Source organism: Triticum aestivum, chromosome 1A (genome assembly GCF_018294505.1).
Source record: "Triticum aestivum cultivar Chinese Spring chromosome 1A, IWGSC CS RefSeq v2.1, whole genome shotgun sequence".
NCBI classification, from domain to species: Eukaryota; Viridiplantae; Streptophyta; class Magnoliopsida; order Poales; family Poaceae; genus Triticum; species Triticum aestivum.
Genome location: NC_057794.1, coordinates 541,027,139 through 541,041,086, shown reverse-complemented (window position 1 = coordinate 541,041,086; position 13,948 = coordinate 541,027,139). Strand labels below are relative to the sequence as shown.

The following is a 13,948-nucleotide window of genomic DNA, read 5'->3' as shown; positions in this document are numbered from 1 at the left end:
TCTGCAGGATTTGCAGAAATATGACATGTAAATGATTAAATTCAAGCTCATTACCAAAGTTGATGCTTCAAAATGATTATCCGTTCTGGATTTTTATCAAAAGGCTATATGCCGCCGGGTCATGAAAATTCCGGTTTACAATGAAGGTGTATTGAATCGCCATCGGCCAAGAGCCGCTGGGTATTTAAACTCCGGATTTACTTGTCAACATATAAGGTATTTGAATTCTTTAAATAGCCAACATGGCTGGATTTTCAATGATGATATTGAATGATTGAGGTTTTCATACCGGATTATATTATTCAAATTTTGAATAGCCAACATGGTTGGATTTCTATTATGATTATTAATAACCAGTATTATGATTGAGGTTTTCAAAGTCGCTTTAGCGCCACAACTATTATCTTTATCAATGGGCATGATTTATTTTACAATGGAGGAAATAGTCCCGAGTCGCTGCAGGCTTACGACCCGGCACTTGGGGGCTACATTATTCAAGTTGAGGTTACATCAAATATGCAAGTCTCATGTCGCTGCAAGCATGCACCATGACACTTGGGGGCTAATGCAAAGTCATTTTTATTGGCCTTATTGAAGACCTAACTCATCCCATTGTAATGAGCCGGCCCTTGGGGGCTACCAATTGCTCCTGTTAAAATTCAATATACACAAGCCTTATTCCATTATATATTGAAGGATCCACTGCTCAGTTGGTAAAGCATAAAACTCTTAACCTTGTGGACGTGGGTTCAAGCCCCAGGATGGGGGTTACATAATATGATATTATTTCCAATGAAAAGTCCCAGCTTGGTATTGTCTTACTAAGCCGGCCCTTGGGGGCTACACGTTACTGCTCAAATTTACATCATCATATTTACAAAGTCCCTGCTCATTATTACATAATGACCCGACACTTGGGGACTAATGCATATTGCTCTTTGCTTAAGACAATTCTAGGATGACCCGGCTACACTACTATGACTATAGCCGACTCATGGGGGCTACACAACTGGATTTCATTTAAAGTCATGGTGATAAGTCCCGGCTTATTCATGCTGATTAAACTGGCCCTTGGGGGCTATAGGTATTATGGATATAAGGGAGAAATATCTTCAAATTTTCAGTTTGAGTAAATCAGATTGACCCGGTGTCTGCAAAAATCATAAACTGGCGTCAGCGACAATTATGACTCGGCATCATCTATTTATAACCCGGCAATTTTGGTAATCATAAACCGGTAAATTTTATATCTCAAGTCGGCTGAATATAAGTTGAATATTTGAAGACCAATATTTTTGTCAAGTCAGAGCATTGAAGGCCGACTCAAATGGATGCTTTATTTACAATATTTCTTCTACAAGCAAATTGACTACGAAGTTAATCCATTGACCCGGATTTTCCAGAAGGAGGAGATGACAAGGACTTAAGGATGATCAAGTGCCGGCTTACAAGAATATTTAACCCGGAGTGCAACCTGTCGATTTGTTCTTGTATTTATGTTGCAGATCAGTTTAACATGGATAAATCCAAATTAAACTTGGGGGCTAATGTCGGGGATATACCCCATGGTATGACCCGGCCAGATGTATAACCCGGCCGGACTTGGCGACTTACTAATGACCCGTCCTGACTGGACGACTCACTAAGTGACCCACCCGGGCCTGGCGACTTATGGGTGACCTGGCAAGAGGATCAAAGGAGCGACAAGACCCCGGGGCCCAAGAGGCTCAAGGCCCAGAAGGCCGGCTACGTTATGGTAGGCCGGCTTAAGAGGAAAGGTGTGAGAAATATCTCCTTTACGAGGAAGCAAGACCCGGACTTGTAATCAACTTGTAAGAGAAGATAGACTAATCCTAGTCCTACTAGGACTCCACATGTAACCCGCCCCTCTAATTTATATAAGGAGGGGCAGGGCTCCCCAAAGAGGGACAGGAAAGAAGAAACAATCTCTAGGGCTAGACACAAAGAGCCGGCTTACCGGCGACTCTCTCATGAGCATAATGAGACCTAGCCACAAACAGCATGTAAGGGTATTACCGGATGATATTTTCCGGGGCCCGAAGCTGTCTAAATCCTTGTCTTGTGTGTTGCGTCTCTAGTCCCGATCAACCCCTTCAAGCTATCACATAGATGCGTTGGCCTCGCGACTAAGTCCTGACACTAAGGACATCTGCCATGACAATTCTACGACACCACCTCAACGCGGACATGCATGGAAAAGGGACCAGCACAATAACTAAATACAATAAATCATATGTGATTTTAGTTTTAGTTATCATAATATTCATCCAAACATTCAAATCCAAATCCAAAATCAATATCATATAAGTATATTGCAACCAATTCCCTTCGCAACGTGTGGGATATTATCTAGTTTTACTAAGATGTGGCACCCTAGTCAACTATTACATGCAAACATGAACATGTCCAATACAGAGCCGATGCTAGAGCTTTTATGTTACTGCTATATAAGTTTACCCGGAAGATAAATGTCAGATGCAGTTATTGATGAGGTCTATTAAGTCCGTGTGCACATGTATACCCATCACCCATATATATACAAAGACTTTGGGTCGGCTCCCAGTGAATAGCAGGACAGAGCGGTAGCACAAAATTGCTAGCTTCTACTCCCAGAGTATCAGCTAACTTTTAGCTGGGAGAACTAGAGAGACGGAGGAGTGTGATGAGGACACTAAGGCTGTGTTCGGTTTCTCTCTGCTCCGTTAACTCCGCTCCCAGAGCGGACCATCCTTTAGCTTAATTAGGCGGAGCTGTCAAAACCCAACTCCCCAACTCCACGGAGCGGGGAAGTTCCGAACAGGGCCTAAGAGGCACCTAATGACGTTAATGTGTCTATTCGAATGGGATGCACCGAGAATTTAAGCGCCAGACAGTGAATGAATTGATGTTGTTGTTTAGCGTGTCTACCAAAGATGGATCGGCCGATTTCCGGGTTTCTCTTGTTATTTTGTGTGTTTCTTGTTTCCCATATTCATCGTTTCATTGTTGTGCCGTCGTGCCTCAAACTTGACATGTCTAAAAGTGCACATGCCGACTTAAATGCCACGTACACTATTAATCTACTGGTGCACATATCGACTCAATCATGTTGGCAAAGTCACCACACACTCATGACCATGTGGTCACTGTGGTGCAGTGTGTGTTATTACCGATTTTGTGCCCCTCCACATGCATGCTAAGCCACTATGGCGCCAAATGGCACGGTGTAATACCTAAGGAATAAAAAGAACTGGCACGGTCCCAATTTGTTTTTTATACCTTGTACTGCCAATGACGGAATATGCGATACAAAATAGAATATACTACACTCACTTTAGGTCTTAAAACTGCGCTTTACACCGGTGATTACGTATGGCGACAAAGACGCCTTCCAAATACAGACGCTCCTAGCCCTCGGTGCGATCGCCTCTTTGACCATGGATACGGAAACTCAGGCAACGCAACGCAACGCAAGAACATGGAAAGAAGGCTACGTACATTTCATTTATCTACTCCCATTCGTACACCATCGCGATCTCAACCACCGTCTCCTGCGGTTTGTTTACGCGATCTCTGTACGATCGATCGATCGATCGCTGTCGAGACTGCCGGCCGCGGCCACGCCGCTGGGTTGCCGGCCGGCTATGGAGCCGCGACGGTCACGCGCTCCTTTGTTCGCGGGGTCAGGCGGCATGGGCATATAAGGTCCGTCCATGGCCGCGGTCGAATGAAGATTGCACCGTCCGTTTGTTAGAGCTTAGCGCTACCCAGCAGCCTAGCAGCTAGCACGTACGGCGAGGCGACTGAACGACGGCGGCCAGAGGATGAGGCTGCCGAGCCCGTACACGGGGGTGTTCAGGGGCGGGTCGACGGCGAGGACGGGGCCGCACGCTCTGCCTCTGGCGCGGATCAAGAAGATCATGAAGCGGTCGGCGCGGGACGGCAGCGGCGGCGACGGCGCCGGGGCGAGGATGATCTCGTGCGAGGCGCCGGTGTTGTTCTCCAGGGCGTGCGAGCTGTTCGTCGCCGAGCTGACGCGCGCCGCCTGGGACGCCACGCTTGAGGGCCGGCGCCGGACCGTGCACGCCGAGGACGTCGCCGCCGCCGTCAGGGACACCAACGTCTTCGACTTCCTCGTCGACGTCGTCAAGGCCAGGCCGAGTGACGATGGCGTCAATGCTGGGGACGGTGAAGGCGGCGTCGCGCCGGCCGTAGGTGTCCACGGCGGCATGCAGGGTCGTAGGTTGTGATTATGAAATCAAACTATGCCGCGATTAATTGCACTGATAGGATACAAATGTTTCATGATTACAAGCTACCCAAATGTTTCATGATTACAAGCGAACGGGGCTCTGGTGCGGGTGCTCACTGGCATCAACTGGCGTGCCTGGACTACGGCGGCGACCTCAACTAGCGATGTACTTTGATTTCATGGGTGTGGAGCGGTGGAAGGGCACCTAGGCAGCGCGGGTAACGGCTGCTCTTCAACCCCACGAGGGAGGTCCAGGCGCAGCGCTGCCGCTCCCTGTGTCCTTCCTATGGCGGGCGACGACACATTCCCGGGTCCCTGCGAGCGACGGTAGCACGGAGTCCAACAGTGTACAGGAGGAGCTCCAGAGCGCTCTGCTCCTGACTAGCAGCGACAGGGAAGAATTGACGCAGGAGGATGTGCCCTGCTACCTTTTGGGACCGAGCAAAGAGAGGTGAGAATTTTTGTTATTAGTTTTTTCGCTGCATGGGTCCCACATGTAAGGACGGGGTTCAAAAGGTGAGGTGGCAGTGTCCAGTCAACAGTCAATGCGGTCAAAACCACTTGAGCGAGTTAAAACCATGAGGAGGGTTGATTTCTGAACCACATGGTTAGTCCGGGGTATAGCTTGGCGGTTTTGAAGTTTGAGGTTGAAAATTAAACCGAGTGGTTAGTTCAGGATTGTAATATGGACTTTTCTAAAAAAAATCCCTATTAACTCTGCTTTTCTTTGAACTCGCTATTCCCCGGTTCTCGGAATATCTGTGTGAGAAGAAGAGTGTGGTTTTGTGCATCCACGGACATTGCACCCCCGGTTCACCCATGCATGATAAAAACTTAGCAAAACATTTCAATTTTTTTTTGGAAACTTTGTGGATGTGATTATGACTAAATGTTTTAGGTGCTTGTAAAATTTGGTGGCGAAATGACATTCAAGGAGCTCTGTACAGAAAAAACAAAGTTTGGGCTGAAAACATGTGAACAATAACATGGGTGCAGAGCATCATTTGTATTTCATTTTGTATGAAGATCATTTGATGTTTTTTGGTGACCAAACTTTGCAAGGTCCTAAAACATTTGCTCATAATCACATCCACAGGTTTACACACAGGCCGCGTCTCCCCCTCGGCCCCCGCGTCGCCTGACCGGGCGACTCGGGCGGCGGCTAGGGATCCCGAGCGCCGCCTCCCCCACCCCTTCTCTCCCTCCTCGTCGCCACCTTAGGTGGTCTCCGGGCAAGCCCGCGCGGCCGCCAGTGACGGTGGCGGCGAGGCCCTCGTCGCTCCTGCAGCGGAGGATCTGGATCCCAGGGGCGGCGGCCCCTCCCGGCGTGGCGTCGCCGTTCTTGCCCTGAACGGCGCTCGCGGAGGGCTCTGGCCGGCGTCCTCGACTGCGGGGGCGGTGGGGCGTCGGCGGCCGGTGGCTACAGCGTGGAGGCCTCCTCTTCCTCGCCAGATCTGGAGGTTTGCCGCCCCCAATTCGCGCCCTCCCCCTCTGCGCTTGTTCCCGCGGCTGGTCGCTGGATCCGGTGGAGTTTGGGGCTGGTGTTGCAGATCGGACCGGGGGAAACCCCTGGCCGGCTAGTTCGGCCCGACATCGACGTCGGCCTTGGGCGACGTTTCTTTCTTGGAGGCGATGTCGTGGTCTCCTTCTCCCCACCTCCGTTCCCTCTCCCGGGTGAAAACCCAAAATCCAGCAGGATTGGGCAGCGGTGGCGCCGTGTGTGTCATTTCCTCCATGGAGGCGTTGTCTGGGGAGTGTGGATTCGGGCGTAGGGTTGCTGAAGGTGGGGTTTTTGGCCGGCAGCAGGTGCAGTGCCTCTCGCTGTCCCGCTGTCCACCTCTCTGTTGTTGCTCGGCAGCTTTCCTGCAGCCTTCAGACGTTCTTGGCGCGTGATGGTGTGGTCGGCTGGGTGTTTGTCCCAGCGGCATTCCTCCTGTGCCTTTGGCGCCTGAGGGTTGCGGTCATCGGTTTATGCTAGTAGTGCCCTTTCTTAGTACCTATTGTAACTAGCTCTCCGATGTGTTGTAAGTTCAAAGTGCCCCCTTGTATCTTTTGGGCTTTTCTTGTTGTTCGTTTTTGTGTCGTTTGTCGTCATTTGGCGTCATGGTGGCGTTGATGGCGGAGGAGCCTGCCAAGGTTGGCACCACAATCTGCTTGGAGATGAACCAGTGGAAGATGGTGGAGACGACAGTGAGTGCGTCAGACCGGTTTATGCCCCAGACCCGGTATGTGGCTAGGCTGGGGATTCCGGCTTTCGATGTTAGGATTAGGTGAGTGGTCTGGGTAGTGGCCCAACTAGCACCCCTTCATCATATGGATAGGAGTAGCGGCATATGTTGTCTAGATGGTGGATTCAGGCTTATTGTTGTAACACTTTGTAAGGTCCTCGATAATAATCAATAAAGTGGCCGTATGCATCTCCCAGATGCAGAGGCCGGGAGTCATCCTCCTTTTCTAAAAAAAAATAATCACATCCACGAAGTCTCGGAATTTATTTCTATTTTTTTGAATTTACTGTTCACTTCATGGGTGCACCGAAGTTAGGTGTAGCCACTACTTTCACTGTTAAGAATGAAGTCCCAAGCTAGAGGTAGAAATGTCGCAGCGTCCCCGGTAAGGGTGAAAAATGAAGACCGAAAGATGAAGGTCGTTGCTGTCCGCACCGGCGCGCTAGATTAGAAACTTGTCAATGCATGCAGAGTCGTACGTTGTGGTTATAAAATCAAACAATGCCTTGACTAATTGCACTAGTGGATTCTTTTTTCATATTTACGAATTGTTGGATCATATTGGAAAAACTCGTATAGCTTTTCTATGACCGGGGATGGTGGGAGAGAGTCGGAGGCTTGACGGATTCAGGGTGAGATCGCCAACATTGAGAAGGCAGGGCTTAGAGGATGACCGGGGATGGGGACAGCACAACGGAGGCGGCTGCTCCGCAATGTCGGCCGACCGTGGGTGATGGCGGCAGGCGGTTAGGCTGTAACAGGATGGTTAATGGAGGAGGAAGATGAACTGTGCAGCTGGAGAAAGAGGAAGATGAACCCACAGCTCTGGAAGTCTGGATGGCTCTAGCAATACTGACTGAAACAAGAAAATCGGTTTACTGATGCATAGGTGGTCCCTATATCGATTGTGTTGAACCTGCTAGATATCAAATAGTGAAACCCAGCCCCTAGAAGAGACATGTCGAAAGAAACCTATACTTCCCTCAAAAAAAGAAGAAGAAGAAACCTACTATCCACATCGACTAGACCCCCTTGAATAACTACATGTGCTTTACATGAATTTTCATCGTACATAACTAGTTGGTGGCGATGGTTTCGTACGAGGTAGAGAATTTTCGTACGTACTACACCACAACCACCAGCTGCTTACACGGCATTCAGTTGGACATAATTGGGAGCAAGATATTACTGCGTGCACTGAATGTGACGTGCTTGGGGCGGATAGCCAGATCACATCGGATTTTATGTGTTTGTGACCCATCGTTGTGTGTTCACCTCAGTTCGTGTACCTTTTTTTTCTAGCGGAATTCAGTTGGTGTAGTTAGAGCATCTACAGTCGGACTTGGCAAATCTGACCCCTCATACGTCCGTGGACGCGTTCGGTGAAATTCAGTTGGTGTAGTTAGAGCATCTACAATCAAACTTGGCAAATCTGACCCCTCATCGCGTCCGCGGGCAGTGACCGGTCACCCCTAAAAGAAATGCATTCCACATCGGGATACCTCAAATTAGAAATCTCAAATCCATATTATTACATGCAACGCATCGTTCTTTGAGCTAAGCTTCGTCCGGTTCCGCTCGCCGCTCACCCGGCTCCGTCTTGTCCATGTCCGACGGCCGGCTGCGCTCCTTAGAGTGTAGGTCCGGTCATTGGTAAGGTAGGGTAGGGCATGAGACACGAGCCAGCTCACGGGACTCAAGGCCCTGCCGTCTCCCATGCCCTACTCTTCGTCTTCGGAGACCGGAACCCGAACGATGCCATGGACGTTAGATCGATGATGGATCCGTCCGATGACGAGCCGTCGACGTCCACCATGATGCAGTTGCGGCGCTCGAACTGATGCGCCATATGGGGCACCGGAGAATGCGACTCCGTCTCACCGACGTCCGCCGCCGCGAGGGTTGCCGCCGTCTCCCGCGCCCGGTGCCTTGCACGGCGGGCACGTCGTGCCATGGCCTCGTGGGACGATGGTGCGTCCCGAATATCGACGCACTACTGGAGGGGTTGCGCGTCCGCCAGTGCGTTAGGACGCCAGACGGACCGCACAGCCTCTAACGAGGCAGCTACGGCCGGCCTAGCACCGGATCCATGCGCCGTTTGGGCGGACGCAATGGATTCCCGACGGATATAGTCCGAGCGCAACCGTGCACGGACATTCTCCTGGGCGCGGCGGAGCGCAAGCCGAACGGCCATCTTCTCTTCGTGGCCGCTTGGGATGAGATCGGGGTCGACGGATCTGGAGGTGAATGACTCGAATCCGCTGCCCGCCATGCCGGAGACGACCGGAAGGAGACGGAGATGAGCTCGGGTGGCAGAGGGGAATGGAGGGGAGGGCAGTAAAGTGGAAAGGGTTTAGTCCGATGAGCGGATGGGAGGATTTTATATGGGGTCGGGTGGGCCAGCATGGTCCGGATCCAACATGGCGGGTGTGCCTGGACGCCCCCATATCCGCCCCATATTTGGGCTGGATATGGGGGATGCCGGTCAGTACGGACGTTTGAGGGCCCGTCTAGGTCAATAAATTGGGACCGGCCGGCCGACCTGGGTGTATGAGACGGGTTTGAGAGGTCCGGCTGTAGATGTTTTTTACCACCGCCACAATGGAGAAATAAATTACAATACAATTTCACTCTACTTGATTTGAGTAGTTGAGTGTATGTGTTAACGTGGATCACCAAGTCATATGGTTATGTTCAGTTCGACCGGTGCAACAACCTCCTAGAATTGAATTAATTAAGCAGCACAAGGTAGGTGTTATATATATGTGAAGCTCCTACCTTGAGCTGGATCGATAGACCAAGAGAAAAAAATGGATGCAACAAAGGTGCTTTGTTGAGTTTACGAGCTCACCTAGAGCGGTGCAAAGTGCAGACTATAGAGAGATGGGCGTGGGAGGTGTCGGTAAAATGTTGGCCGCACGGGCCGAATCCAGTTTTTCCACATGTATGTTGGTGTTCCCGGTCTATCTTGACAGTCTATTCGTTGGAGGTCCATGCAGCAGTTCGACTTCCCCGTGCGGCAAATTCTCCAAAAGAAGCCTGCATGGATGCACGACCGTTGCTCTCGCCGTGGATTGAACACGTACATACTAGCTGCTGGCTCAGTGTGTCCATTGACCCCCTAGCCCAAGGCCTGCTCTGGTAACTTTCAGTTTTCTTCCGCACAAAAAAAAAACTTTCAGTTTTCTTGGGGTTTTCCATTTCATGCATGTGCATGACGCACATCTTCTAGTCTTTCTAGCAGTCCGGACGTTTTTGTACCTATCCTGAACGATATTTAACAATGAGCCAATGACATGCAGTCACTTTGAAAAATCATGAAAATCAATGGGACCCATGACGATAAATCCGGAAATATCAAAATACTTCTGCCCAACAATGCTCACATGTACATATAAGTGTGAGCGCTTATATTTGAACTCGGGCGGATTGATCAATATTGATGTAGACTCGACTAGATGGCGAGTCGTTCGTCGGCCCGATCTTTCACGATACTAGCAGCAACAAGAAATTCCGGTCGAGCAAAGATGCAAGACCGTAAGAACGAAAACTTGCGTCAAGTAGATTGAATCGACTCCACGCACAGCAGCAACAAAATCCTCACGGATCAGCAACGAAGACGATATTTGGTGTCCCTCGACATGGAATGTTTTCTGTAACTTTATTGACTCACGATTTAAGAAAAACCAATCTGCGTTACATGGCCGAAGCCAGCCATATTTATAGGCGACCCTGAGCTCACAAACCGACCTGGACTCTATCCTAACGTGCAAAACACTCACGTGCAAAACAAAGAGAAGGAAAACTAGGACTCTCTCTCTCAACCATATAACTAGGACTTTCCTAATAAAATAATCCGGCAACGTTGTTAATCATGCAGGATCACGCCTAACCAAAATAGATCACGCAGGATCTAAACAACCAAAACAAGACCGTACCATAGCGGTTTCTATTCGGATGAAACTTACTAACAAAAACTAAAAAAAATTAGGCTACTTGAATTGGAATAGCACCGACCAATGTCCAACTTGGAGTACGAAAATTTGGCGTGACTTCTTCAGCTGGTGGTTCTGATGATGGTACTTTCATTGTAATTTGGCCAATGGTCAAACTATTTGATTTGATAACTTGATCTCTTTTTGCACCTCTGGTCACATCATCCCTTCCTCCTTGAAACAAAACCGTCCTCGGTTTTGCGGGAGATTTCATTGACTTCTTCAGTGAAGCAGTTGTGTCCACCATGATTTCTCCCATAAACATAGAACGCAGAACATGTCGTCTTCCGGCTTCCCAAAAAGAGTATGTATTGGACCGTCCCTCATGTGTGGCATGACGGTCATATTGCCACGGTCTCCCCAACAATAAATGACATGCATCCATCGGCAATACATCACAAATCACTGTATCAGTATAGTCACCAACCGAAAAATTGAGACGCACCTTGTGAGTAACTTTCAGTTTCCCCGACTGATATAACCATTCGACGCAGTGGGGTTGTGGGTGCTTCCAGGTAGGCAAAGCTAAAGCATCCACCAAGTCCTTGCTAACCGCGTTGGTGTAGCTTCCTCCATCTATGATCAACTCACAATTAGTGTTGTCGATTTTGCATTGAGTTTGAAAAATATTCCATCGCTGCCCCTTATCCTCAATGCGATCTTCTTGCACCCGTTGCACCATCAAAGACGGATATGATTCAGCAGCTTTGAAACTCGCAACCACATTTTCAACATCTTCAGATTTTTCACCAGAAGTGTCAGAAACTACCTCTTCATCACTAGCGGATGCATAGCCATCTCTCGTGAGCAACATTCTTTTCTCATTAGGACATTCACGCTTCATATGTCCCCTTCCTCCACACTTGAAACACTCTATGTCACTAGTGCGTCCGGTCGACTGTGCACTAGAATCAACCATCGACAGTCCTGATTTTGAAGCATCCTTTTGCACGGAACCATGAGAGCGATTTGATGATGTTGCCCTGGAGCTAGGACCGACATCCTCACTCTTATACCGCGAGCGTCGCCATGTGTTCAAAGTGGTACTGGGAACAATGTTGACTTGGCGTCGCTTAATCTGTTGTTCCGCACGCACAGCTTGGTGCACAAGATCTTGTATGTTGTAGTAGACCACCATCTCAACACGATCCTGCACCTCGATATTTAGCCCGTTAAAGAAACGAGCCATAGTCGCCTCCGGATCCTCCGTTGTCCCTGTACGTATCGTAAGCAATTCCATCTCCTTGTAATATTCATCAACACTCATATTACCTTGAGAGAGCCGCTGCAACTTGTTGTACATGTCTCTTTTATAGTGCTCAGGAACAAAATGTCGCCTCATGAATTCTTTCATACATCGCCAAGTCGTCGGCCGATGTCTTGAACGACAAATTTGATTCCACCAAATTAGCGTGTATCCGGTGAATTCAATTCCAGCAAGTTGAACTTTCTTCTCCTCGCTATAATGATGGGCATCAAAAATTTGATCAACACGCATCTCCCACTCCAAATAGCCTTCTGGTTCGCACTTGCCGGAGAACGAAGGGATTGAAATTTTTATGCGCCCAATTCCATCATCCAAAGGCACACGCACAGCTTGACCAACTCGGTCATGCACTCCACCACGAATGGATGTTTCGGGACGAGGCTCATAGTGTCGTGGTCGTGGCGCGTACCCCGCGTGGTCAATGCCATCACCGAAACCATCATCTCCAGCATGAGGGTGTGCCGCTAGACGGCGATCATGCACGCCAGCATATCCGTCGCGAGCTGGTGGTGCATAATACAGTGGAGCAGCCGGAGCAGTCTGTGGTGGTGCAGAAGTCGCTGCCGGCATATTGATGATGTCTGCCAAACCATCGAACCGAGTGATCAGGACATCTATCCTTTTGCCGAGCGCGTCATGACATTGCTTGATGTAGTTGCATGTGTGGTCAAAACCATCCCGAATATTTTGAGGAATATCATCCGCATACACTGGACGCACTATTTCCTCAGAATCAGCAGCAACCTCGTCACCCTTCTCGGCCGAGGTTGACATCTTAATCAACACAGTACCGTGAACAACCTTAGCTCTGAATACCACTTGATGTAGACTCGACTAGATGGCGAGTCGTTCGTCGGCCCGATCTTTCACGATACTAGCACCAACAAGAAATTCCGGTCGAGCAAAGATGCAAGACCGTAAGAACGAAAACTTGCGTCAAGTAGATTGAATCGACTCCACGCACAGCAGCAACAAAATCCTCACGGATCAGCAACGAAGACGATATTTGGTGTCCCTCGACATGGAACGTTTTCTGTAACTTTATTGACTCACGATTTAAGAAAAACCAATCTGCGTTACATGGCCGAAGCCAGCCATATTTATAGGCGACCCTGAGCTCACAAACCGACCTGGACTCTATCCTAACGTGCAAAACACTCACGTGCAAAACAAAGAGAAGGAAAACTAGGACTCTCTCTCTCAACCATATAACTAGGACTTTCCTAATAAAATAATGCGGCAACGTTGTTAATCATGCAGGATCACGCCTAACCAAAATAGATCACGCAGGATCTAAACAACCAAAACAAGACCGTACCATAGCAGTTTCTATTCGAATGAAACTTACTAACAAAAACTAAAAAAAATTAGGCTACTTGAATTGGAATAGCACCGACCAATGTCCAACTTGGAGTACGAAAATTTGGCGTGACTTCTTCAGCTGGTGGTTCTGATGATGGTACTTTCATTGTAATTTGGCCAATGGTCAAACTATTTGATTTGATAACTTGATCTCTTTTTGCACCTCTGGTCACATCAAATATCTTCATAGGGATGTACTCCCTCCGTCCCAAAATATAAAAACGTTTTCGACACTATAATAGTGTTGAAAACGTTCTTATATTTTGGGATGGAGAGAGTACTTGCATACAGTGAAGGGGAGGTTTGTGGATGCGCCAGAGGCCCAGAGTACAGGGGATGATCGCAGATCGATCATATTGTCGACCTTAGCAACGAACGCCAATTAAACCTGCCCACATATTACAAACGAACTTGCTACATGGTTCTTCTTGTCCAAAGTACTTTTAGTTGCTTAATAATAGTGCTCTCCTCATTACTGAAAAAGACTTTCGTCCCATTTTATATATAAACCAACGATCATCAACAACCTGATACAAACACACGCCATGCCACCCCAACACACGCACACATCCAAGGCCGGATACATAAGAACTAAGCACAGCAACACCACCCCCTACCACTACAAGAGCTACCGGGGTCCTACACCGTGAACACGGCACCGTGAGGGGACGAAGCCGCATATGACGAACCGCGAGCTTCAAGGAGGTGCCTTTAGGAAGTTCACGGCACCGGAGCGCCGCCACCGCCCGATCCGAGAACTAGGGTTTCCCCTAAAGCTACACGATGGGCAATGAGAGCCGCGACGACTCCTTCTAGAAGGGTACGACAATAGCCGCTGCTGGAC

The 13,948-nt window shown here is 48.9% G+C and overlaps 1 protein-coding gene across 1 annotated transcript; it reads left to right on the top strand.

Moving 5' to 3' along the window:
• The first annotated feature begins 3,462 nt into the window (after positions 1–3,462).
• On the top strand, positions 3,463–4,340 carry LOC123064734 (nuclear transcription factor Y subunit C-2-like). The gene has a single exon (XM_044488148.1). It carries the CDS (start codon positions 3,825–3,827, stop codon positions 4,248–4,250), a length of 426 nt encoding a protein of 141 aa, XP_044344083.1. The 5' UTR covers positions 3,463–3,824; the 3' UTR covers positions 4,251–4,340.
• Positions 4,341–13,948: the final 9,608 nt, after the last annotated feature.